Raw genomic sequence first — 24374 nt, forward strand, 5'->3', positions numbered from 1 at the left:
AGGGTAGATGGACTGGGAATCGTAAAGGTAGGTACTAAAAGGATGCTCCGAGTACAGAGGAGAGTGGTGCTCATAACGGGATGACGATTGGGTGTTGGAGTGGAGCGCACGATTTATATAGCCAAGGAGAGTGTTGTGACGAGAGAGAGAGGAACAAAGGAAGGTGGGTTGCTGGAGTCTTGGGTGGAGACACTTGTGCTGAAGGTTAAGGAGAGGATGGTGTGTTATGCTGGCAAAGGAAGGCTGGAGGGACTGTTGAAACACCACACAAGGACATAGTCCTTGTATTGCTGGTTTTGGGCATTTTAATTGCGTGTGATGAAGCCCTGCAAAGGTTAATAAAGGAGGTCGTATTTAAGGATTAAAGGTGTGGAATAGGCCATAGGAGGAAGATGCAAGGGGTTGTACTAACATTATTCTAGACTATAACTGGGTGTCGACGCAGGGGTGGTCTAGGGCTAGGAGAGATATTGCAGGGATTCGAGATGACTAGTGGCAGATGACAGCTGAAGGAAATAGTGATTGGCTGGAGTAAGGGTAGCTGTTGAAGTAGGACCGTGTACGCTAGAGGAGTGGAGTTAGTGTGTGCTGAAAGAATAGAGTGTTGAAGGAGGGTGGACTGTTGTCAGGTTAAGCTGATGATGATATACTATGAGTAGATGTGTATTTGGACAGTGTAAGTAAGCAGTTTGCTGGAAACAGGATGAGTGTGTGTTGATGGTACAGAGGGGGTAGGACTGGGCTGGATAGAGGAGAATGGATTGGGGAGGGGGTGCTCAAGTTAATGGAATGGTGTTTAGAACAGTGTCCTTCAAGAATAGGAGAACGAGGAGGAGAGTGTGTGGGATGAAATATACAGGAGGTGATGTTTCACCAGAAGCTTGAGAATGGGTTATGGTGCTTGAGTGACAGGGCGAGAAGAGAATGAGTGCTAGAGGACCAGGGCAAGGTGTGCTGAATGGAGGAAGATGTACAGGAGAGATAGTAGGTAGGGTTCAAGAGGGACAGGATAAGGGTGTGTTAGCAAGGAAGTGGATTCTGTGCTGGAGTTGGAACCAAGGATGGTACTGTGGCTAGAGGGTGAAGGCTACTAGTGAAAGATGTGGGAAGGCTAGAGAGGAGGTGCAGGAGGCTAGAAGCATTTGCAAAGTTATGGGAGGGCTAGAGGAGGACCTCTTGCTAGAGGTCACCACGAGCGGGTTGCCAGCTACTTCACAGTAACAACCAACGTCTGAATAATGTGAAAGAAAGCCACAAATGTAAAGCGTTGCCAAACATATAACAGAAAAGGTGATAACAAAACATTATGGGTTATGTTCACACTGAGAGCTGGAAGAAGGGTAAGCAATGTGGACCTAAGGGCTGGGGAAAGGATTAGTAGTGTAAATAGGATGGTTGGAAGGAATGCAGAAACGTGAAGTGTATGATATTTGTGAATGTTTTGTGATAAGGCATACAACACATGAAGAGAGCCTAGGGTAGGTGGGAGTTAGGAACAAAAGTGTAATAGAGAGGGGAAGACAGCAATGCAACATTTCAGACTCACTGGAGCAGATGTATGCAATGCATTGAGTAAAACCCCAATAAAATCTGTTAAAAAAAAAACCACATTTACAGATCATTACGTTTTATGATAATTAGTCGATTGCATCAGGTTACCTGATCATGAAAGTTGTATTTGCCAGGATGTTTACACTTTTGAAGGTCAATAGCAGGGCTTTATTTTGGTGCACTATTACTACATGCAGTTTTGAGAGACCTAAAAAGGATGTGGGCTTGATATGTTCTATGAGAAACTAGAGTGAAGATATTGGAAGAAGAAGTCTCTGAACAAGTGTTTTACAAGGACTCGAAAGAATTATGTTTGGCTGTAGGGTGCAGCAGTCGAGAACGGGGGTATTGTTGGCAAATAAGAATTGTCCAATGCTTTTTTGAGTGTCTTTGTTGCAGCTGTAGCGCTACCCAATATAAACTGCATGGATGAGTAACTAGAAATGTGCTTGGTGCAATGTGCACTTTAAAAACAAGAATCAACGAAAGTCTCAGAATTCTCCGCTGTGTATGAAACTTAGTTGAAACTCTGTGGTTAAATGGAGCTGCTTTAGCATTCCAGGTACAATTTGTTGCACCCTGGTTGGATTCTCGTCAGTACTGCTAACATTTCATCATTTTTTCATTTCGAGGTAGGCACAATGAATGTGTTAAATGAGCATATCGTAATGCCTGTTGTTCATAGCACGATGTAACGTCAAGCTGTGGCTGTCAGCATGGTACAAAAGTAAGTTGTAAACAAAACACAGTATCCCACGTGGCTGTGTGGGATGCTGTATTTTGTTTATGGTTTTTGTTTTTCCCCTCATCCCAGATCTAAAATGATTTTGTAAATGACAGCCTTTGAGTTGCAGAAAAGACAATGTGATAAAACTCTAGCGAAGGGACTCTGTTTGAAGTCCTCCTTTAAACCTTTGTAAATGTATTCGTCCTACTCCATCTCGGCATTCTGTGAAGGAATTAAGTGATGTGAACGGCTCTTTCTTATCCCTCTGAATTTTAGACTGTGTGTCTGCAGCAAACAAAGATAAACACCAGGAAACCTATTTTAGATGACTCCTTCTCTTATGATTCTCAACTTAAGTTGTCTTACTCTTGGGGTTCACCATTTGTTTAGAATTAGCCCTTTGCTATCTGAAGATAGCAAAGCGCCAATGAAGATTAAAGAGCCTCCTTGTTGGAAAGGTTTTACGTTCTTTCACTAAATCAATTTTGACGCAGCCCTGTAAGGTTCTGGTTTCTTCTTTGACTGTGCACCAAATAGTGCATTTCATCCCAAATTTGCCTTTGGTGTCTAAATGGTTCTTTGGCCAGTTCCTTACTTAGTTGTATTTCATCGGTACACATTGAGTGAATGATTGTTCCCAGGTGACAATCCTAGCCTCAATGTTTCTTAATTGTTCTTGACATTCTATGTTGAGAGGTTAGTACTTTGCAACCACTGTCAAATGAGAAAATTGTGTTTGTATTTTTTTCTAATAATTTGTTTAAGAAAGAAAAACATTCTTTCAGTGCTGTTCACTGTTGGATGATGCTTTTGTTAGACCGAACTTTCCATCTTGGCAGTGTTTTTTCGTTGTCCATCCTGTTAATAGTCTGTGGGCCACACTCATTGCCTGCTTTTTGTATTCAAAAGTTTGAGTTTGGCTGTTCAAGACTGCTTGCATCAATCAGCCCATATATTATCTTTAACACAATCGTTTTTGTTTTCCTTATTAGGTTTCGTAACCTGGCGAGGGGCGAAGCCCCTCCCAGATCGAAATCTGTTGTTTTTAATAGTGAGGTTAGGACAGCCTCTGTTTCCAATTGGCTAGCTCCATAAATGGAGGCTAGCCATTGGGAGGCAGAGGCTGTCAATCGCGTTTTCTCTCAAACGCGATTCGGGGGCGTTTCTGGTGCTTTTTTTAAGCCCCGCCCCTTTGTCCCGGGCCGCGCTGCCATTGGCTGCCGGCCCGGGACACCCCGTGACGTCATTCCAGGGCCGCGCTGTGATTGGCTGCCGGCCCGGGACACCCCCGTGACGTCAGCCAATCACAGCGCGGCCCGGGACCTGACTTGTTTTTTTAGCCGTCTCTCTCCCGCCCGCCCACTGTCCGTGCCTCCTCCCTCCCTCCCTCCCACTTATAGATACACTTGTTAGGATCATATTTACATACTGTGATAGAATAGATAAATAAACAGAGGCCCATAGGCATCTAATGAAATAACTTATATGAGTAGGGTGTCAGCCCCCCTCAATCAATAACCTAATTTATTACACCATCTTACCAAGAAGCGTTCGGATAGTGTAGTAATAATGTTGAAATGTGTTGGTCATGGTTATGATGAAAACCTAACAGCCCTACCAAGAGGTTTTGTTAATAGGAAGGTCACGGCATAATGGTCTCTGAAAGTACTTTTCAAAAGAGGCAGCCTAACAATTCGCGTTATTTAAGGCCAGAAGGCACCATTCAGGTATGGCCGCCACGTTAACCTACTTGGACGAATCTAGCGAACGCGACGGAAAAGGAACTCTGCTCTCGGAAGTGACAGGCCCGCCCCATCCTCACGAGCCACCGTAGCCAATCGGGAAACGCTACGGAAGCCGGCAAGACGGCGGCCCCGCAACGCTAGCCTACAGTCGGGCCAATAATGTCCGCGATAATGGGGAGCAGGAGGGCTCAAAGAACAGCGCTAGGAACCGGGGAGGCGTACAACGCGTGGAGGGCAAACTCCGTGCTAGCGTGGAGAAGGGGGACTACTATGAAGCGCACCAGATGTACCGCACCCTGTTCTTCAGGTAAGGCAGCTGGCGTCCTGCAACCAAAGCCTGGTCTTCCAGGGCTTTCTTTGCTCTTTAGTGGAGCAACTCACTGTCGTCAGGCCCGCCCCCTCACTCGCAATGGCCTGTTTTGCGGCTTTAGCGTTGATGTGACTTTTTGATAGGTCAGAAAGAATGTCAGTTTGAGGAAGGCCCGATTTTTTCCTCATATAGAAAGTGTCAGTTGCTTTCGCGTCCTTTAAGTCAATGGCCTACCTGTCATTGGCCTTGCTCAGTGTCACTTACGCACTGAATGCCGTGCCCTAACAGTACCGTAGACGTGTCCATATGCTTCTGTCAGCTGGGGTTTAACGCAATGTGCAATATAATATGTAAAGTTTTGGTAGGGAATGGGAGCGGAAATGCAGGTCGCCCAGCACTGACCTTTTAACCAAACCACTAAGTCAACTGTATGTTGACTTTTAATTTTAATTTTAATCCAGACCTGCAATGTTATAAACAACTCGTGTGTCCTAGAAGGTATTCTCTTGTTTGCCCAATAAAATAGATTCCTTGCGTGTGTTAACTCTGACACGAGACCGATTGAATAGTATGTGTATGTAGCTTGTCTTGGGTAAGGTTTCACTTGTGTGTACTTCTAACGCATAGAAAAGTCATTCTGTTCATCTCCATTTTTTGCCCCAAGTTATTTTAAATAGAACCAACCTTATAAAGCTAATTAATTCATTACCAGGTCTTGGAGGAATAATTCCCACGGATCTGTATAGGGTTGGCTTTATACCCGGCCCTGAGGTAGGCAGTTGAGTCCGCTATAACATGGTGGTCAACCCTTTTTTGGCAGAAGAGATATTGTCACATAATGCCACATTGGAATGCTGGGGGATCTTGGTAGTAGAAGGGGCCCCGGGGCCATACCCTTTAGTATTCAGAACATCGTTTATTGCCAAAGTTTAAGCTATTGGCATTGTAAATGGCAATGCCTTTTATTTAGGTTTTAAAACAAAAACAAAAATGAAAGGCATTATTTGCAATGTCAATAGCGCAAACTCGCGTAAATACGAAACCTATTGCATTGCAGATGCTTGTTATAAATTGGAGGTAGTTCTAAAAAGAACTGTTTTGTTTCTTCTTTTTGTTTTATATTTTTTAAAATGTTTTTTTGAACATTTTGTACTTTTTGGCTTTTATTAACTATTTTATATTTTTTTGGTTATTTTTATGGGGAGAAACAAAAAACAGGGAATTGTAAACGGCTCAACTGGAGCAAAGAAAAATAAGGAAAAAATTATGTTTTTTTGGGGCAATTGTGGTTGTCACCAGCACGGTTGATGAGCTTTATGCTCTGCTCACCATAGGTGATGGTCTTACCACAAAAAATACAAGTGATCTTGAATTCACCAAACTGTGGTTGTATGTTTGGGACCATCTCCCTTGTCTCTGGTCCCGATGGAGTGGGTTGCTTTCTTTTGGAGGTGCTGGGTGAAGATGGGGAGGGTTACTGGCCAGTTCTCTCACCTCTGCCGCAGCATAGTTGTTGGGATGCTTGCGCTGCATGTGCCGAATCATGGTGTTATTGCCAAATGAATGTTTCTTATTAGGGTTCCCCCTTGAAAGTTCAGAGCCACAGATTTGGCAAGTCACCTTTGGCGCATTCACTTTCTTCTTGCCCTCTGGGATGGAAAAAAACTCCCATACAATGTGCTGCTTTGGCCTATATGGGGTATTGTCTTCTGGCAGGAATGTCCTACTCCCCTCCTCTTCTTCTTCTTGACCACCAATGTGATGTTGTGGTGGTCCTCTTGGTGGTGGTGCTGGTGGTGGTGGTGGTGCAGATGCTCCAGCTGCTACTGTAGCCATTTTAAAGTACAAAATATTAGTCACAGATCTCCAAACAGGTCTTCCTCAGTCAAAGGACAAAGTCTGAATAAGGAAAAAAGGTGGGGTCTTTCATCATTTGGAAAAAAAAAATGTCCTGGACTAATAAAGTGTTATTTTCAGGTCACATGACCCGGGCTTTCATCATTTGGAAACCAAATAAAAAGTGTTATTTTCAGGTCACATGACCCGACGCGCTTACGCTACGCGCCCCCGGGGCGCGTCGCATAAGCGCGTCGGATGCTTACGTTGCGCGATTGTATGCGCTCGAGTGCCTCCGGGTGCGCTTACGCCATGCGTATCACGCGGACGCGGCTACGCGATACGTCACGATGATGTTTGGGCGCGCACCGGGGCGCGTCCCGGGGCGCTTACGTAGCGCGTTCGTATGCGCGTGGGTGCTTCCGGGCGCGCTTACGCCGTACGGATCACGCGGACGCGGCTACGCGATACGTCACGAGGATGTTTTCGTTCGCGGCAATAGCGGTAACGGGACGCTCCTTGGTACGCGCCCCGGGGCGTGCCGCAAAATTGCGCTGACCGGGGCGCTCCCCGGTACGTGCCCCAGGAGCGCTCCACGGCAAAAATATTACATTTCATAGGTTTGAGGCCCTATATATAGTTAGGAATTAGCATTTACAAAACCTTTGAAATTCACTGAAAAAACCATAGGTTTCACACCAGTTATAGTTAGGAATTAGCATTTAAAAAACCTATGAAATTCACTGAAAAAACCATAGGTTTCACACCAGTTATAGTTAGAAATTAGCATTTAAAAAACCTATTAAATTCACTGAAAAAACTATAGATTTCACACCAGTTATAGTCAGCTGGAAATTTTACTTGCATAAAACCATTGAAATTCCCACTTTATAGTTAGTTGGACTCACTATAACTTGCGCGTGCAATGCACTGCTGATGACGTCACATATTACATCACTCATGACATGGTCAGTGACATCACTCATGTGCACCGCATGGACGAAGTGATTCCTCTTCGCCCCCACACATAAAAAAAGAAAAAAGTCTGAGCATCGGAGGCTTCCTTTATGCCCTCCATTGTTGACCGATGGATGCACCGAGGATTGTGCGGGCGTCAGCCGGTGACGACGCCCTCACTAAAGGGGTTAAATGTAGAGTGAGATAGAATTCCAGGTGGTAGTGGAAGAGCCAGAAAAGGATTGCTTTAGGCCTTTAGAAGTTCAACGTTTTGGGGTTTCCAAGACGCAAGTTCTCACTCGTGGAAAGTCTTGAGCTGCCAGAAATGTTCAGTTGATTGGCTAGTATGGTGTGTGTTCTGTGAGATGTTTTACTTCTTTCATGATGAGCTTGAGGATCAGAATTTTTTTTTGCAAACAAAAAGTTAAGGCATGCATTGTATGTTGATTTAGGTGAGGAAAGCTCTTTTACTGCAGTATGTCTGAACAAGGCTAGATGGCTTACGTAGGGGCAGTTTGGACTACTGTAATGCCATTCTATCATTATATCCTGTATCTTTGCTGTAGTGTACTCACGTAATTGCAGAAAATGAGGATGTATTACCTGCACGTCACCTACAAAACATCAAGAAGAATCGCATCCCCATTGTAGGCGTTGATTTCATCATGAATTTAGCAAATAAGATGACTGGCTCCTGTGGAGAAGTTCTTTCTGAGAAGCTGGATACCGCATGTGTATCCACAGCCACCAAGAACAAGACCACCACCCAAGGTAAGAGTATACTAATTATCAGAATATATATTAGATATAGCAGTTTTCTAAGCTTCGCTTTCAATTAATTGAGACGTAATAGATTTTGCAAATCTAGACGTAGGTATTGAGAGAAAACAAGCATAGGGCTGCACGTGTTTGGTTATTTTGTGAAACATCAGTGAGCAAAATGTGATCTTTTTCTTGAACTTTCTTCAGAGAATATGTCTCGGTCTTGTGGACTGTTACATTTGATTTTTTAGATTGGTAAATTCTGCAACAATTAGAAAATAGGGCCGTTTTTGCACATGGGGCCTTATTTTGAGTTTGATGAATGGGATAATTTGTCACAAACGTGTCAGATATCCTGTCCTCCATATTATAGGTGTTTTATATCCTATGGCAGTTGTAATACAGTGGATGGGATATCCATCACATTTTGACGAGTATCCCTTCTGCCAAAATCTACATAAGGCCATTCTTTGTATCATTCCTTGTCACTACCACCAGTCACAAAACCATTCACATTTTTTTGGGTTTATGGAATAAAATAGGCTCTCAATTTTTATATCTTTTATTTATATTGTCTGGTAGTTTAATATGACTTGTAGTCTGGGTCAAGAAGGTAAGCATTTCCCAAAATGCTGATTGCATGTCTATCTGGTTTGGGATATGCCTGATCCTTCTGCAAAAATGTACTTTCAGATATATTTTTTATTTGTGATTGCTATTGTATCATCACTATTAGACATTCCTAATTACAGTTACACAAAGGATTTTAACATAAATTTGGAGTCCACTAAGAAAAAAAATGATTTGAATATTGTTTTGTAAAGCGCACTACTACCTGGCATGACTATCCTGTTGCTAGGTTTACAGAACAAATGGAAGAAGAAGGGGAGTTAGCGGAAAAAAAGAAATGTTTTGAGAGACTTATGAAAAACAAGAAAGTTATCTTGTTTATGGAGAAACTACTTAAGATGATTCCACTGTTTTAGAGCCATATGGGAGAAGGAGCAACCTTGCATTCTAGAATAATGTTTGTTAGGAATAACAGCCAGATGGAGATTGGAGGGATATAGTGGTTGATCCGTTTTTGAAGATAAAGTGGTCCATAAGAGTAGTAGGCATGGTAGCAAAAGCAGAGCACCGTAAACAAAGCCAACATAGCAATAGAAAGCCAATAGAGTTTTCAAGTTAAGCAGTGGAAACATGACGAGGAAGGATATAAATGTAACAAACTACCAACTTGTGCACCATATGTTATTGCTAGAGGAAATAATTACGAAGACTGTAACAGAAAGGGTTGCTGCCATCCAGGAGATAGGATATTGAATTATACCTTAGTTTTTCTAAACTCAAAAGGAAGTAGGAATGTACTTTTCTCAAGTCTGATGTAAAAGAAGCAGTTTTTTGAAAACTTTGAAAATCTGCAGGGCAAAGGTGAGATCTGAGTTAAAAGTGACCTCTAAATTACAGACTGAATTGGAAGGAGTAAGAGTTGGCCAAATAACAAAGGGCCACCAGGGTGAAGACCAGAGTGAGGAGAAGTACCTTAGTTGTGTCTCAGTTGAGCTTTAACCTGTTGGATTTCAACTGGAATACAACTTCAGAGAGACAAGCTTGGGGACTGGATTGACCCTCTTGAGGATAGGCATCAAGTATGAGCAAAATCTGGTTATCATTTCTGTTCAGAGCAAATATGAGCCCATTAGGCATGACAAGCAACCTATATGTTGAACAAGTTAGTGCTCAACCAGTAACCTTGTGAAATGCCACAGACAAGTTTTAAAGTTCAACTGAAAAGTATAGGGGTAAGCTGCCTGAGTGAGAGAGGAAAGACATGATGAGAACCATTCCAAAGCTTGGTCACAGATACCACGCTGAGTAAGACGAGAGATCAGCAGAGGATGAGATAGTTTCAAAAGCTGCAAAAGAATCAGGGTAGCAGAATCCCCTTGGTCAGTGATCATGTGAGCAGCGCAGATTCTGTAGTGTGGATATGTAGAAAATCTGATTGTGACGAGTAAAGCCATAGGTAAGACTCTTGATAAGGAGAGTTGTCACTTGATGTGTTTTCCAGGATTTTAGCAGGTTTGAGCAACATAGGAATAGCACAATATTTGCTAACAATTGCAGAATCAGCAGAGAGCTTTCCTAAAAGGGGAACCATTATTGCAGATTACCAGGCAAATGGAATGATGGCAGATTTAATGGAAATATTATAGAGAGCCAAGAGAGTAGGAGTAGAAGGGGTATAAGGATCAATATGAAAGGCAGATTTAATAGCTGGGAGAAGTTGGAAATAGATTCAGAAGAAAGAAAAGGTAAATCAGAGAGGATAGAGGCGAAGGAGAGGATTTAGTCTGACATTTAAAAATATTGGGGAGGAGGTGTCGCTATTGTTAGCCACAGAAATGATTTTCATGTCGAAAAAATCAGAGAGGGATTACCAGAAATTGAGGGAATGGGTAATAGAGAGTTGCTTGTATGATGTTAGGGTTAGTTCACAAACCGTTTTGGATACATACTTCACTTGAGTTCCTAGGCTCCTCAGTTTTGATCAATAGTCAGAGGAGTGAGCCTCCTTGATGTTTTTCTTATAAGAATTGAGAGAACACTTGTATTGAAAACGGTCCTCAGAAGAATACTTTTGGCACCAACTCCACTCAAAATGTTTGTGATTGGCACTTAGCCAGTGTGAGCTCAGAGAAGTACCAGGAGGTGGAGGGATGAGAGGGAAGGCAGTAGATTTAGGTCGAGAAACAAGAGCCGAGAAGAGCTTTTAGTTATCGGCTATGGGCAAATTCTGTAGGAGATTGATTAGGACCACAAGGAAGAGCATCTAAACCAGCAGTAAAGAAAGACCCAACAACTAGAGAGGACATTTTTCGTAGAAGGGAGCGTCTGGGTGGAGGCTGTCTTGATGAAAAGTTGAAAAGGTACAACAAAATGGTGAATCCAGGTCAATGTGCAACTAGCCTCTAATATCCTGCGAATGTGAATACTATTGATTTAACATAGCATGTGTGGAGGGACCAGATTCCCTGGCTCCAGCTCATCTTTGGTTGTTGCAACACTTTTGCTTGTCTAGATATTTTATCATGAAAATTCTAAGCTGGCAGTTGTAACTAACACTGCTTCTGAAGAAGCTATCATGGGCTACTCAGACCCAGCAAACAGTCGGTTAACATCTAATCTGCTGTTATTATTTCTCAAGTTGTTAAATTGTGCTGGTATTTATCACATGCAATCCTTTGTTAAGTTGAGGCCCTCCCAATGGCTGTTTTTGACCCAGTAGAGGAGCATCATCAACTCATGTTCACATTCTAAATGACTTTTCTTGTACACTTCGACTCTCTTCCTAAGGATATTACAAATGGAGTTTCAATGTCATTAGCCCTGACACATAACTTTATTGACATTCAGGGCGGCCCGGGGGGAGGGGGGGATTTAAATCCACAAACAAGTGTGGATTTATTTTATTTTTATTTATTTTCAAAGTTTTATATAGCGCGAACAAGATCTTTGCAGATATCAGAGCGCTTTACAGAAAGAAGGGGTAATGTAGCAGACAATTTGCTACAGTAAGGTTAATACGTAGTACGTGAGTAACAAAATAAGATCGTAGTCAGATACAAGCATAACACATAATACATAATACATGTAGATAATCAAATAGACAGCTAATAAAGAGTCGGTGTAAAGTCTTAGATCAGGCCAAAATAGAATTCAGGTGTATTTAGCCATTAGGATGGCTTTCACTTCTTTCTTAAAAAATGCAGTGGAGGAGATCAGCCTCGTTTCGGGAGGGAGTGCATTCCAGATCCTAGGTGCCATTCCTGAGAAGGAGCGTTTGTATGTTTTCTCCTTCCGGAATCTTCGAGGTTTCAGGAGGAGATTTTTTGAACTTCTGTTGGTTCTCGAGCCTCCTGATACAGTCAGCTTTTGGGTGAAGTAGTTGGGTAACTTGTGATGTACAGCCATGTGTGTCATGCAGGCAATTTTCAACTGTATTCTGGCTTCAAAAGGCAACCAGTTCAGGGATCTTAAGTCAGGGGAAATATGCGAATGTTCTCTTGATCCAGTGATCAATCTCGCTGCAGCGTTCAGGGAGGCTCTTAGTGGTGCGGTTGTAGAAAGGGGGAGTCCGCTGAGAGCCACAATTCCGTAGTCTATGCGTGGGATGACTAGGGCTTGTACTGCGGTTTGGAAGTCCTTAACTGGGAAGAAGGGTTTAAGTTTCCTCAAAGTGTTGATTTGGAAATTAGCTCCCTTGGTTGCTTTGCTGATATGCTGCTGCATGTTGAGATTGGCATCAAGTGTGATACCTAAGGATTTCGCTGAGTCCACGATGGTGGGTTGGATATTGAGTGCGGTTAGGTGCTTGAGCCAGGATTGGGTGGTGGACATTTTCGCAGGAGGTGAGATCAAAAGGAACTCAGTTTTCTGCGCATTAAGTTTGAGGTGATTATCGGCCAACCATGATTGGGTGTTGCTGAGCGTGGCGTTCAGAAGTTTGATGTCTTCCGGGGATTCTAGTTTGAGGTAGAGTTGAGTGTCATCAGCGTACATGTGAAAGTGCACATTTGATGCTTGAAGCAATGTGGTAAGTGGTTCCATGACTAGATTGAACAGAGTGGGGGATAGGGAAGATCCTTGTGGAACGCCTAATGTTACAGGTACAGGTGAGGACAACACGTTGTTGATCTTGAACTTCTGAGACCGGTTATGTAAGAAGGAAGTAAACCATTTGAGAACAGTCCCAGATAGACCCATTCTGGTGTTTAACAGATCAAGCAGACTCTCGTGTTTGACGGTGTCAAATGCCGAGGAGAGATCAAGTAGGATGAGGAGGCAGGAGTCATTGTGATCAAGGATTGGGAGGGCGTCATCAATTATGTGTGTCATAGCCGTTTCCGTGCTGTGTCTTGCTCGGAAGCCTGATTGATGAGGATTGAGGAGGTCAAACTGATCAATGTGTTTTGTCAGTTGGAGTTAAACGCATTTTTCCAGCAGTTTGGCCAAGGTGGGGATATTGGTGATAGGGCGGTAATTGTTTAGGTCGCCCGGATCAGCTGTGGGTTTCTTGAGTATAGGCGTGACTTGTCCTACCTTGAGGGAGTCGGGGATGAGGCCTTGTTGTAGGGAACTGTTAATGATTTTAGTCCAGAGAGGAAGGAGCTGGGGGATGAAGTCTTTTACAGCATTAGCCGGTAGGGGGTCTGTGAGGTGATTAGAGGGTTTCAAGGTGCCGAGGAGTTTGTTGACTGATTCCTCTGAGTAGGTGTCGAAGGATGACCAAGCCGCGTTATTTTTAGGTTGAGTGGTAGTTCTGCTGATGGGGCTGAAGTATTGGTTTACATCATTGAGGAGTTTGCTTGTTATATTATCAGTTTTTTGCTTAAAGAAAGCCGAAAAGTCTTCACAGGATGGAATATTACTTGTTGTGCTGTTAGATTGTAGAGGTTGTTCCTTGGTTTGAGTTTTGACTAGTTCAAACAGTTTTCTTGGTCGGTTTTTTGCTCGGTCGAGCTGAAGGCTGAAGAAGTCTGTTTTCGAGCGCTTGATTTTCCTGAAGTAGGAGTTCCTCTTTTCCTTAAGCGTTCTAAGGTGTAGTGCCGATGGATCTGATCTCCAGGTGCGCTCTGCCAGTCGCATGGTACGCCTATCTTCATTGAGTCTGCCGTCATACCATGGGTTCGAGATCTTGGTGGAGGCTCTCTTTAGTTGCAATGGGGCAGCTTCATTGATTATTGAGGTCATAGAGTTGAGGTATAGGTCGGTCAGAGCTTGCACGTCAGTGGCGTCGGTAGGGGGAAGGAGGAGGCTGCTGCTGCTGTTGGAAGGCAGGGAGTTGGGGTCCAGCTTCTTCAAGTCCCTTTTCCAAATCTTGGGTTTGGAGCGTTGAACCGGGTTAAGTTTAACCTTTTCCTTTATGTAGAATGTGATAATGTGGTGGTCTGATCAGTCACAGGGTTGGATTGCCCCCAGTTGGGTAGAGTCATCTTTGGCAATGATAAGCTCGAGGATGGAACCTTTGTCATGTGTTGGGCTGTTGCAAATTTGAGTGAGGTCAAGCGCATTAAGGAAAGATTTAAGACTATTCACCACTGCATCTTTCTGATCGTTCCAATGTAGGTTGAAGTCACCCAGGTAGATTTGAGTGTTCTGCCGTCCGGAGTTGGTTGAGATCGTGTCCATGAGTTGTTGGGAGAAGGTGAGGTTGTCCCCGGGTGGGTGGTAGATGACATGTAAGGAGCATACAGGTTTGTCCCCGCTGGTGATCTCGAGGCAGATGAGTTCGCAGGAGGTGAGTGAGGGGCCAGTGGCTTTAGTCACAGAGAGGTTGTTCCTAAAAATGCATGCGATTCCCCCGCCCGTCTTGCTGTTCCTGTCGAGTCTAATGATGTGGTAGTTGGGGGGAACTAGAATGTCCAATATAGGTGTAGAAGATTCGGATAGCCATGTTTCGGTCAGAATAGCTAGGTCGAGGTCCATTGAAATGATGAGATCCGCGATGGCGGAGGAGTGTCTAGGGGCCGATCTGCAGTTGAGTAGGATGCATTTGAGTCTGGGGGTGAAGAGGGTGGTGGAGGGTTCTAGAGAGCGGGGGACTTTCCTAAGGTTTTTGGGGACGGAGCTTCTGTTGTTATGTGTGGGGGGCCTAAGGGGATTTGAGAGAATCGTGGGTATTGAAAGGTGTGTGGAGGTTGTGTTGTTCAGCGGAGCTGGGACATAAGAACGGAGGAGGGTGTGTATGTCGTGGTCCGAGAAGGGATTGAGGGCACGTTGGGGGCGGTTGGTGTTATTGCGGGCTGGGATGGATAGCCAAGTCGGGCGTGTTGAGTGAGAGGGTCAGTGGGGCGGGTGGGGGGCTTGTTGAGCGCAGGGCGGATGAGGTGCTTGTTGTGCGCGGGGCGGATGGGGTGCTTGTTGAGCGCGTATGTGTTGGTGGGTCGGGGATGTCTGGGGTGTATGCAGAGGAGTTCTTTGATGGTGTGAAGATCTTCTTTGAGTTGTATGAGGGTGGAGATAATCAAGTCCAGTGTGGGATTAGGTATGGTGTTGGGGCAGAGAGCTGAGGGTGGAAGAGTGAATAGAGGACTGGTATGGGGGGGGAGGGTTGTGCTAGTGTTAGTGCAGGGTTCTTCGGAATCAGTAGGTGGTATGAAATTCGGTAGGTGGGGAGTTTAGGGGTGAGAGGTGTGGGTGATGTAGGGGGGAGGTTGTTGGTATAAGTGAGGGCATTGGCGGGAGGCGGTGAAGGCGAGCTAGTGGAAGAGAATAGGCTTGAGATGGTGGAGGTGCATAGAGGGAGGTGGGGGCTGAGGATGGGGGGGGGAGAGGGGGAGGGGATAGGGTAAAGGAGGTGGTGTGTTCTGAGTGGTTGGATGGGAGGGTGGGGAGTTGGGGACTGAGCGTGGGCGGTGAGATAGGGTGGGAGATGGTACTGCTGCGGGAAAGGGGGGATGAGTTAAGTGTGGTGAGGGGTTCTGCGGGACTGGTAGGAGGTGTGCGGTGGGGGGTGGGGGTGGGGGGTGTGGGTGTTGGGAATGTAAGAGGAGGAAGAGGAGTGCTCGATGCCTGTGGTTGAAGGGTGTGTAGTAGTTACAGCGTGTGGGTGAGTGACACAAGCGTTGGGGGGGGGGGGAGAGGTGCGTGTCATTCTGATGTTGTGCTGGGTTAGGAGAGTTAGATGGGCGATTAGAGGTGGGGGTGTTGTGTAGTCTGAGGGGCTAGGATAGGGGATCCGGCGGTTGGAGATATGATCTTTGAGGGTGGGGAACAAATTGTCGAGTAGTTTAAGGTTCCTATCTGTGGCTTGACAAAGGATGATCCCATTGTTGTAGATAGTGATGGTAGCTTTGCCTAGGAAGAACTGAGATGGTGTGATAGAATGTGATAGACCATGGGCGGATTTTCTAGTGGTGGAGACTGTGAGAGAGGCGAGGAACGCTTTCCTCCATTGTGCTCTACGTGTGGTGTAGAAGATGATGTTGGTGCTCGTGGCTCCATTGATCAGTGAGTAGTAAGTGTCCACGAAGGGGGTTCCGGGTGTGCCTTCAGGAAGTTGTGTTTGAAGCGTTTGGCTGTTTTTTTTGGTGAGCTCGGGTGGGTAGGTGATTTTATGTGTGTTTGCCCGTGGGTTCCATGTTGGGAGAGGTGGTGAAGTTATTTGTGCAATTTTATGTGGTGCGGACTATACCCGCAGGTGTCAGAGCGCTTACCAAAAGGAACACATTAGGAGACCAACAATAAGTGACAAAGATAAAAGTGATAATAGTGCGCGACCAAAATACATGAGGTAGCAGTCGGTGTATTGCAGCAGAGAAGTGATACGTGTGCAGGTTACAAAGAGAAAGCGTATAAAGTACAAGAAGAGGTAGAATACTGCAAAGATCGGCAGACACTCCAGCACAAGAGCGATCGTTACGTAGGCAATGGTGGCCTTTGTGCAAATATCTATAGCAGGTAAAATGCATGAGGTAGTAGACACTGTGTTACACAGGAAACAGAGAGTGATGAGTTGCAAAAGAGGACAATACAGGTATTGGGGTAACACTGAGTAAGATAAGGTAATAATATAACCAGGGGGAGGACTAGTCTAAGATAGGATAATAATATAAACCAGTGTGGAAGACTAGTGTAAGACTAGTGTAACATGGCCTCCAACAAGGGGAAGGGGAGATAGACATAAAAGTCCTCTGTCTGTTGTAGTTACAATTTCGTTTCCCTTTCTAATCTGAGGCAGGTCGAGTTAGTCCAGATGCTAGGAGGGGCGGAGAATGTCTTATCTGTGTTTGGTGAATCCTTTTGGTGAATTTGGTGAGTTCCCAATCAACTTTCCTTTTGGTTGTATGGCTTCCTGATCTGATCAGTTTGTCACTTTTACCACATTCTGCACTTTTCTTGTTTCCCCGTTTCCCAGTTTTCTTGTGTTAGCAGTTAGACATGCTCCTTGTTTTGATGCTTGGTACAATAATTGCACTCTCAACAGTGGAAGGACAAGGAGAATTGGACTGTCCGGTATACAGTCTTCTACTTCATACAATAATAGCAAAAGGGTATACTGTTCCAAAATCTTGGTTCCGGGTGTCTAATTAGGGGCCTGGAACAATTATGATTACCAGGAGCTTTAACTTGGAGTAGTAAGGGCCCTCACCAAGCAAAAGGTGGCATGCTTCATCATTATACCTACACGTTGTTGGGCTGGCGCTGCAATGCCCAACCTAATTCATTGGATTACACTGTTTCCATCCAGGAGAAGCTAGGATCATCATTTTCCTATGCTTCCCTCACTTTTTATCTTTGAAATAGATATTGTCACTTGAATAAGATTTTCCTTTAGAAATATCTATAGTAAATTTTAGATCACACCATTCCAATCTTCCCACTATTATACTATTTCTTTTTTTTTTGATAATCAACTTTATTCAGTATTTTAAAACAGCAAAGACAATTCATTGGCAGCAGCTCACAAATCAACATGTGCAGTGGGTCAAAATCAGCAGTGCATATGGGTAGGGTCAGTCCACTCCAGTCCAACATTGCAGCTTGTGTGGCAATAATATCAACTCTTAAAGCAGTTTGTGTATCTGGGTTCACGGCGGGATCATGTTGAACTACTTCCCCATATTTTAGGAAATAGTTCTGGAGAACCCCAGGATTCGAATAGAACCTCCTCTTGGGCGCCGCACTTTCCACCCCCCTCCTCCATCCCCCCACCGTGGGTGCCACAGTGCGTGACCAGTGTCGCGCCATGTCCCTCTTGGCCACGGCCACCGCCGTTTCTAGTAGGCGTTTACCCAACCTGAAGCCATCCAGACCATCGAAGATCCCTAGCAGCATTCGCAGCGGGTCAAGAGGAGCCTCCCAACCCAGGGCCTGTGAAAGCTCCTGCTCCACTCCTTTCCAAAACCTCTCCAGCACCGGGCATAGCCACACCATGTGGTAGAAATCTGCTGGGAATTGTCCACATCTAGGGCAGTCTGAGGAAGGTCGCAATCGGGCTCGGAAAAGCATCTCTGGGGTGAGGTAAGCCGTGTGTAAATAGTATATCTGCACCAGGCGCAGTTTGGATGATGTGGTCAGGGTACGTGGGGCCATTAAGGCGTCCCTCCAATCGGCCTCTTCTATGGGTCCCACCCATCCCTCCCCCAGGGTGCGCAGCTGGTCTAGGGACGAAGGGCTATTATTTACGAGGGAGCGGTAGATTCGGGATACTCCTCCCCTACCCAGATTCCCCATCATCACTTGAGCTTCTAGCGGGCTGAACTCTGGGAGGGTGATTGGTGAGGGGAGGTGTGCATGAATAGCGTGGCGCAGCTGCAGGTATCCAAAATTCTGGGCGTGGGGAAGGGCGTTGCGCTGTTGCAAGTCAGCAAAGGCAAGGATGTGGTCCCCCACCCAGACATCTCCAAGGACCGACACACCACTAAGGTCCCAACGACGGAATCCGCTCAAGGACGATACCCCTCGGAGCCAGTTGCCATGCCAGAGTGGTGTCTGACGAGTACGTTTGCGGTCCCATCCTGTGTGGCGCAGGGCGGCGCGCCAGGCCAGAAGGATCACTCTTGTTATTGGCGCCATTGTTTGTGGCACCGGGCATCCATAGAGGAACGCTTGGATCTGTGAGAAGTCCGTCTCTTCCAGTTCCACTCGGTATATTATACTATTGTTACACAATATATCCCCAGTATCACTTTGCAAAGTAAGAAGATCTTTGGCAAAGAGCCCCATTGAGGGGCCTGTTGGGCATTGCAGCATCAGCCCTATGAGGAGGAGTCCGGATGACAAAGCATACCATCTTTTGGCTGTGCACAGCGGGGGTTGAGCCTTTTCCACACGGCGTAGCGTTGGTCTTTGAGCCCCTGGAACCCGAGCCTCCTGGGGCCAAATACATTTAAACAGGGGAGGGGGGAAGCAGGCCCCCTCCCCTAGCCTTCATTGGTCCCGGGCACCCAATCACCAGGCGCGAAATAAAATAAACAGGCGAGGGGGCCATGCATCCCCCGCCCCCGTCCCCCCCAAGCCTTATTAGGCCGTTGGGGACACCAAGCCCGGAGCCGTACCTGATTTTAAATGGGCGGGGCAACACGGGCCTCCTCTCCCAAGCCTTATTACACCCCGACGACCCCATCTGCTGAGGTTGAGCAATTGATAAAGGAAAGGGGCACGCAGTCACGGTTGTATGTCAGTACAACGCATGCTTTTACCCCGCATGCCATTACAACGCGTGGATTACAACGCAAGTCGTTACGACTTGCGTTGCGGGGTGCTGGATAGTGGAATAGTAAAATTTTATATTCCAACTCCAGTCCCCGTGGATAGTAGGGAAGGTGTTGGATAGAAAATTAAACTATTCCCTATCCAACAGCGCCCTCCAGCGACAGTCGTTGAAACGACTTTCATTGTAATCCCTGCGTTGTAATGGTAGTACGGGGTAATAGTTGCGTCGTAAAGGATGTTCCCCCGCAGTCACCCTCCCTGAGTCTAATTAGGCCCCAGGGACCCTCATCCGAGAGGCCAAAATATAAATAAAAAGGGAGGCAGGCCGCGTGGCCCCCCTCTCCCTGAGCCTTTATAGGCCTGAGTCCTAACATGCCTGCCACCACTTCCTGGTTGAGATCTGTCGGCTCTGCGGATCCTCCGCGGCATGATGTATTACATTTTTTTATACTTTAATTTCTTCAGAAATAACTTAACAGATTTATACCATCACACAAAAATCACTAGTTCTGGACCAAGGTCTAGCTCTCTGGCAAATTTGGTGTAATCCGGTTTGGGCTGTAGCTGTGTCCAAAATTTCTATTGAAAAATAATTGAGAAACGTGCATTTTGGGACCCACCCTTATTCCTTGACCCTGCTTGACAGATCACACCACAACTTTCCTTGTTATTCGTCAAAAGGTAGTTATTAGCAACACAAAAACATTCCTATGGAAACACGATCCTAACTATAACTACCCAGTGGGGCACATCAGTGATGTACGTATGTGCATGTCTATATATAAGTATTACCTATGGCGGTCCAAGGTTGGTAGTTATAGTTAGGACCAAAGTTTCAATAGGAAAAACATTTCTTGTTTTGCCAATAACTTTGGCGCTGCTGAGCGAATCTTCATGAAACTTTCGAAAAACTTAACCCCGAAACTTTCAACACAGAAGTTGAACCGAAAAGGGTATCTGTCAAGCGGCGGCCAGGGAAAAAAGGGAGGTCACAAAATGCGTTTCCCTATGTTATGTCTATGGGGATTTGTCGTTTTTTTAACATGACTACAGCCTGAACTGCTAAACTACATTACACCAAATGTGGCAGAAAGCTAGATGTTAGTCCAGAAAGGGTGCTGTTTGTGATTTGGTGTAAATCTGTTCAGTAGTTTTTGAGATACTTAAGTTTAAAAATATAGATATCTGGGGACGCGAGTCCTTGCAGTGGACTCTCGGATCAAACTAAAATTTGATCGGCGGCCAAATCTTCAACCAGGAAGTGTTGGCAACCGTCTTGGGACCCAGCTTGAAGCAGAGTCCTACAGAAAAAGTAAAAAAAGAAAGAAACAGAAACAGGAGCAGGGTAGGAATACCCTGACCCCTCAGATGTGGTGGGGCCGCCACCTACTCGGGGCTTTAACTTTTATTAGTGCCGGGGGCTGCGCGGACCTCCCCTTAGCCCCTGGGTCCACCACCTCTCAGGGCTTTAAATGTAATTATTGTGGGTGGGCTGCACAGTCCTCCCCCCCGCAGCATCGGGGACTACTACATCCCTGGGACAAATTCATAGAAAGGAGTGGAGCTGTGGGTCCCCCCTCCTGGAGCCCTTGATGGCCCTGGGGACCGCCCAGGACTGACTCCAGTAATTTTCCTGGGGTGCCCAACCCCAGGACATTGCAGGTTGCTGTGGTGGTGCTCCCGCCAAGCCATAGCAAACACTGCTCCCCTTCAAATAAGCGAGAGCAGAAAATGCTCTTGCTTACTAAAAGGGAAGGAGAATTGCTTTTACACACAGGTGCTACATGTTAGCAGCTCCCTATGTTTAAAAGCAATGCCAGCTCCTTCATGATGCGTTGAGCCAGCAGGGACCACGGGGCCTTCAGGCTCCCCCCGTGGTACCCAACGTTCAAAAAGTGGGTTCCCTGGGTTAGAGCAGGGCACCCAGTAGATCGGCCGGGCCCCGGGGATCGGGTCTCCTGGGCCGAAATCCGCCTGGGAGGTGGGCCTCTCGCGCCACCCCATAGACTATTTAAAATAGAAAAAGAAAAGAAAAGGCCGGGTCCTGGAGGATGGAGCCTCGGGCCAAGAATCGGCCGGGGGGGGGCTGCATGGCTCCCCTCACCCACTGAAAAAGTCCTGGACCTGGGGGGTGGGGTCCCCAGGGCGGAAAATGGCCCAGGGAAGGGGGCCAGCTACCCACTCCCTTAAAAAAGAACAAAAAAAACCTCTGACAAGTCGCCAGAGGCCACGTCCACTTCACCACGACTCTGCAAATTCACCTCCGGACGCACTTCCAGTTGGGGAATTAAGTCCCCTTGGATACTGAGGGTCTCTGAGGTCCAGGAACCCGTGCTGTAACCTCCAGTAAACACCCAGACAGCTTGATTGAGAGGACTTGGAGGCCACACCCGCTTTCTCCACCACTCTGCAAACGTGCCTCCTGGCACGTTACTCCTGAGGCCCACAGGACTAAAGTGGACTTCCTCCTCCAACCAGTAATGCACCAGGAGGTGCGTTTGCAGAGTGGTGGAGAAAGAGGGCATAGCCTCTGACAACTTCTCAGCAATCCTGCTGTGAGGGACTTACTGGAGCTAACAGGAGGGGTAGATGCCCCCCTGAGGGTCCTTGGGGGCCAAGAAGCCCTCCTGGCACCTCCTATAAATCCTATACAGTGGGTTTCCTGAGAGTTGGTCTGAGGCCCTGTAGCAGGGTTTCTGTTCTCCCACAGAACTGTGCACAGAAGATTGGAACCTCGGCGAATTAGGGTGACCCAAAACTCACCTCAGTACCCAACAAACCCCTTACCGAGCTAGCTACAGTGTCTCATTGGTCATAACAAACTCCCAATGTTTAGACAAACCAGAACATGAACTTATAATACCTCAGGTTACGTGGAACACATGAGCACTCTTTCGTTATATAATCATTTCAAACCAGAACGTGGAGTAAATGAGGACACGTGCACTTTTGAAATATTTATTTACTAATGCCGTTTTCTCAAACGCAGTATCTTAGATAATACAAGGAAACATATTATCAGAAGCAAAGTTATCAGCATAGTTACTAGTCCATAGAAAGCAAACGGTGACAGCATGTTAACATGCTGTAATGAATAAGGGTTAACAACACTTATTTCTCACCCTCCCTAACTCACATATTATATTAATAGCTAAGAAGGTCTCTTTGGGTTTTAACAGGGCGGGCCCATACCTCAAGATCCTAGAATGAAGAGATCACATCTGCATACACCAGCTCTCTCTGCATGCGAACAGCATCAAGTGTGTATCTGTGCTCCAAGCAAAGCAATATAAAACCCGCCTAAAGCCTAAAGTTGGCAGAAGCTGCACTTATGTTATGTCTATGAAGGTGCGGAGATCAGACCTCATAACAATTCTGTATCGTGTTATTCCTGAAGCTTCAGCACTCTCTGTACAGACATATTTTATTAAGCAAAGCTAATATCAGAGCAATAACATATTATTCTCATGTAAACCACAACGGGCTACTAGGTTGAAAGCTAAATCAACAATTAAGTGTCGTGTGCAGAAGCAGCAAAAGGAAAAATGGCGTTTAAACATTTAATAAGCCTATGCTAACTTAACACATTATAAAGATAAACAGTAGCTGTATGACACCCCCCATGATCCGAGCACGGATAAGATAAGATAAGGGCAACTTCATGAGAGCAGAGTTCAAGAACTATGAACAACTTTATAATCATAATAAGTGATGGAAAAAAACTACATGAACCAAATCAAAACGCAAATTGTCAATTGTAGTATTCAACAGCACTCAAGTCAATAAGACTGGGAGGTGAAAAAATGCAAAGAAAAAGGTGGCATTATCATAAACTAATAAAGGTCATCAAGGCAAGACCTAATAGGCAAAATATGCAGCAACAGCCTCCAACATGAAATCACCGTCTTCATCCAAAAACAGTTCAGCCATCCAATTCAAAAGAGGAAAAGAACAAACGTGTTCTCCCAGTACCGGAGCCTCTATTACCATCAGAGGACATCTCGGTGGGTTCTCAAGAAAGCTCCGTGCCAAGAAATCTTGCGCTGCTGCGAGAATGTTCCAAGGACCCATTAGTCCATGCATCGCTGCCAAGGCCATAATCCTTTCGCCAGTACAAACCAACTTGTGAGTAACGATGGGACTCATCAGCTGATTAAAGTCAACGTCAGGAGAAACCGGTCCGCAGAGACACAAATCAATGGCCCAGTCAAAATCACAGCGTAGGCAATGAAACACAGGCTGGACACAGGTGAAGTAGGAAAATCGAAACGATAATCCATATGCCGTGCTTAAAATCGCAAGCAGCAGCGTGCCATAATACTCAAGCATCCGGTTGCGAAACAGCGCCAGAAGGGGCTGGGCGCGTCTCCTTCCACATGTGGGGCATCCATATTTAAGGAAGCAAACAACCACTAGAGCGCCTGCCGCTAGTGCCAGTAAATCCGGGAATCCACCAAACAAACTCAAAAAAATGGAATGGAAGAAAGCAGGGATGACTCCAAATATTTTTTCAAATGAAGTTACAAGACCACTGCTAACAGTTATAAAAAAATGTGCCAGCCCAGTTGTGGAGGACGCGTTAAAGATAGATGAACCATCTCGCTGAAATGCAACGGTAAATCAGTATTTAAAAGGGCCTGAACCTCAGTCCGGGTGTTAGCTATGTGAAGCACGAAAGTTGCCCGAGCCGAACTCAAGGCCACTTCTTTCTGGGACAATAGAGCTCTTATTCTGCTCATGCCGTTGAACTCTGCTGTCAAGGTTGGGATGCGTGGCCAGATGGAAACATCCCTATTTTCATGTGTGGGTGGGTACACAACATTTCTGCAGCAAACTACACGCTCAGTTACGGTTACCACATAAGCAACACCTTTAATTAACCCGCAACAATCTTCATTATTTAAAAGTAAATAACTTCCGTTTCCCAGCAAGGTAAAAGTCGGGGTGATTGCAGGAACTGGAGTCCCTTTTAAAACACAGGCTAAGTTTGGCCGGTCCTGGTTACAAGAACCGTGCAATTGTATATGCCTACACATTACCGAGTGATCTGGTGTTTCTGTACACTCCTCCCCATTCAGATAAACCTCCTGTCCGTCTTTCAAACATCTATAAGTGAAAGGAAGGGACCAGACTTCATGGAGAAACGCACTACCTAAGGGCTCATAGCGACCTATGGCAACATATCTCATACAATTTGTAAATTTATACAAAGCAAAAGGTAATGTTATCAAACCATGGATAAGCCACGTTGTAGCGCTGGCCTCTG

At 45.6% G+C, this 24374-nt stretch overlaps 1 protein-coding gene across 4 annotated transcripts in view; it reads left to right on the forward strand.

Moving 5' to 3' along the window:
* Positions 1-24374, forward strand: part of PARP4 (poly(ADP-ribose) polymerase family member 4) — a 2216130-nt gene that overhangs the window by 132307 nt on the left and 2059449 nt on the right. For 3 of the 4 annotated variants that reach the window (XM_078657066.1, XM_078657067.1, XM_078657068.1), the window contains exon 4: positions 7693-7897. In XM_078657066.1, the coding sequence (XP_078513192.1) occupies positions 7693-7897 (205 nt within the window). Of the gene's footprint in view, positions 1-7692; positions 7898-24374 lie in introns of those variants that run through there. The other variant, XM_078657069.1, reaches the window with a different exon arrangement.

The sequence above is a fragment of the Lissotriton helveticus genome, chromosome 8 (genome assembly GCF_964261635.1).
Source record: "Lissotriton helveticus chromosome 8, aLisHel1.1, whole genome shotgun sequence".
NCBI lineage: Eukaryota > Metazoa > Chordata > Amphibia > Caudata > Salamandridae > Lissotriton > Lissotriton helveticus.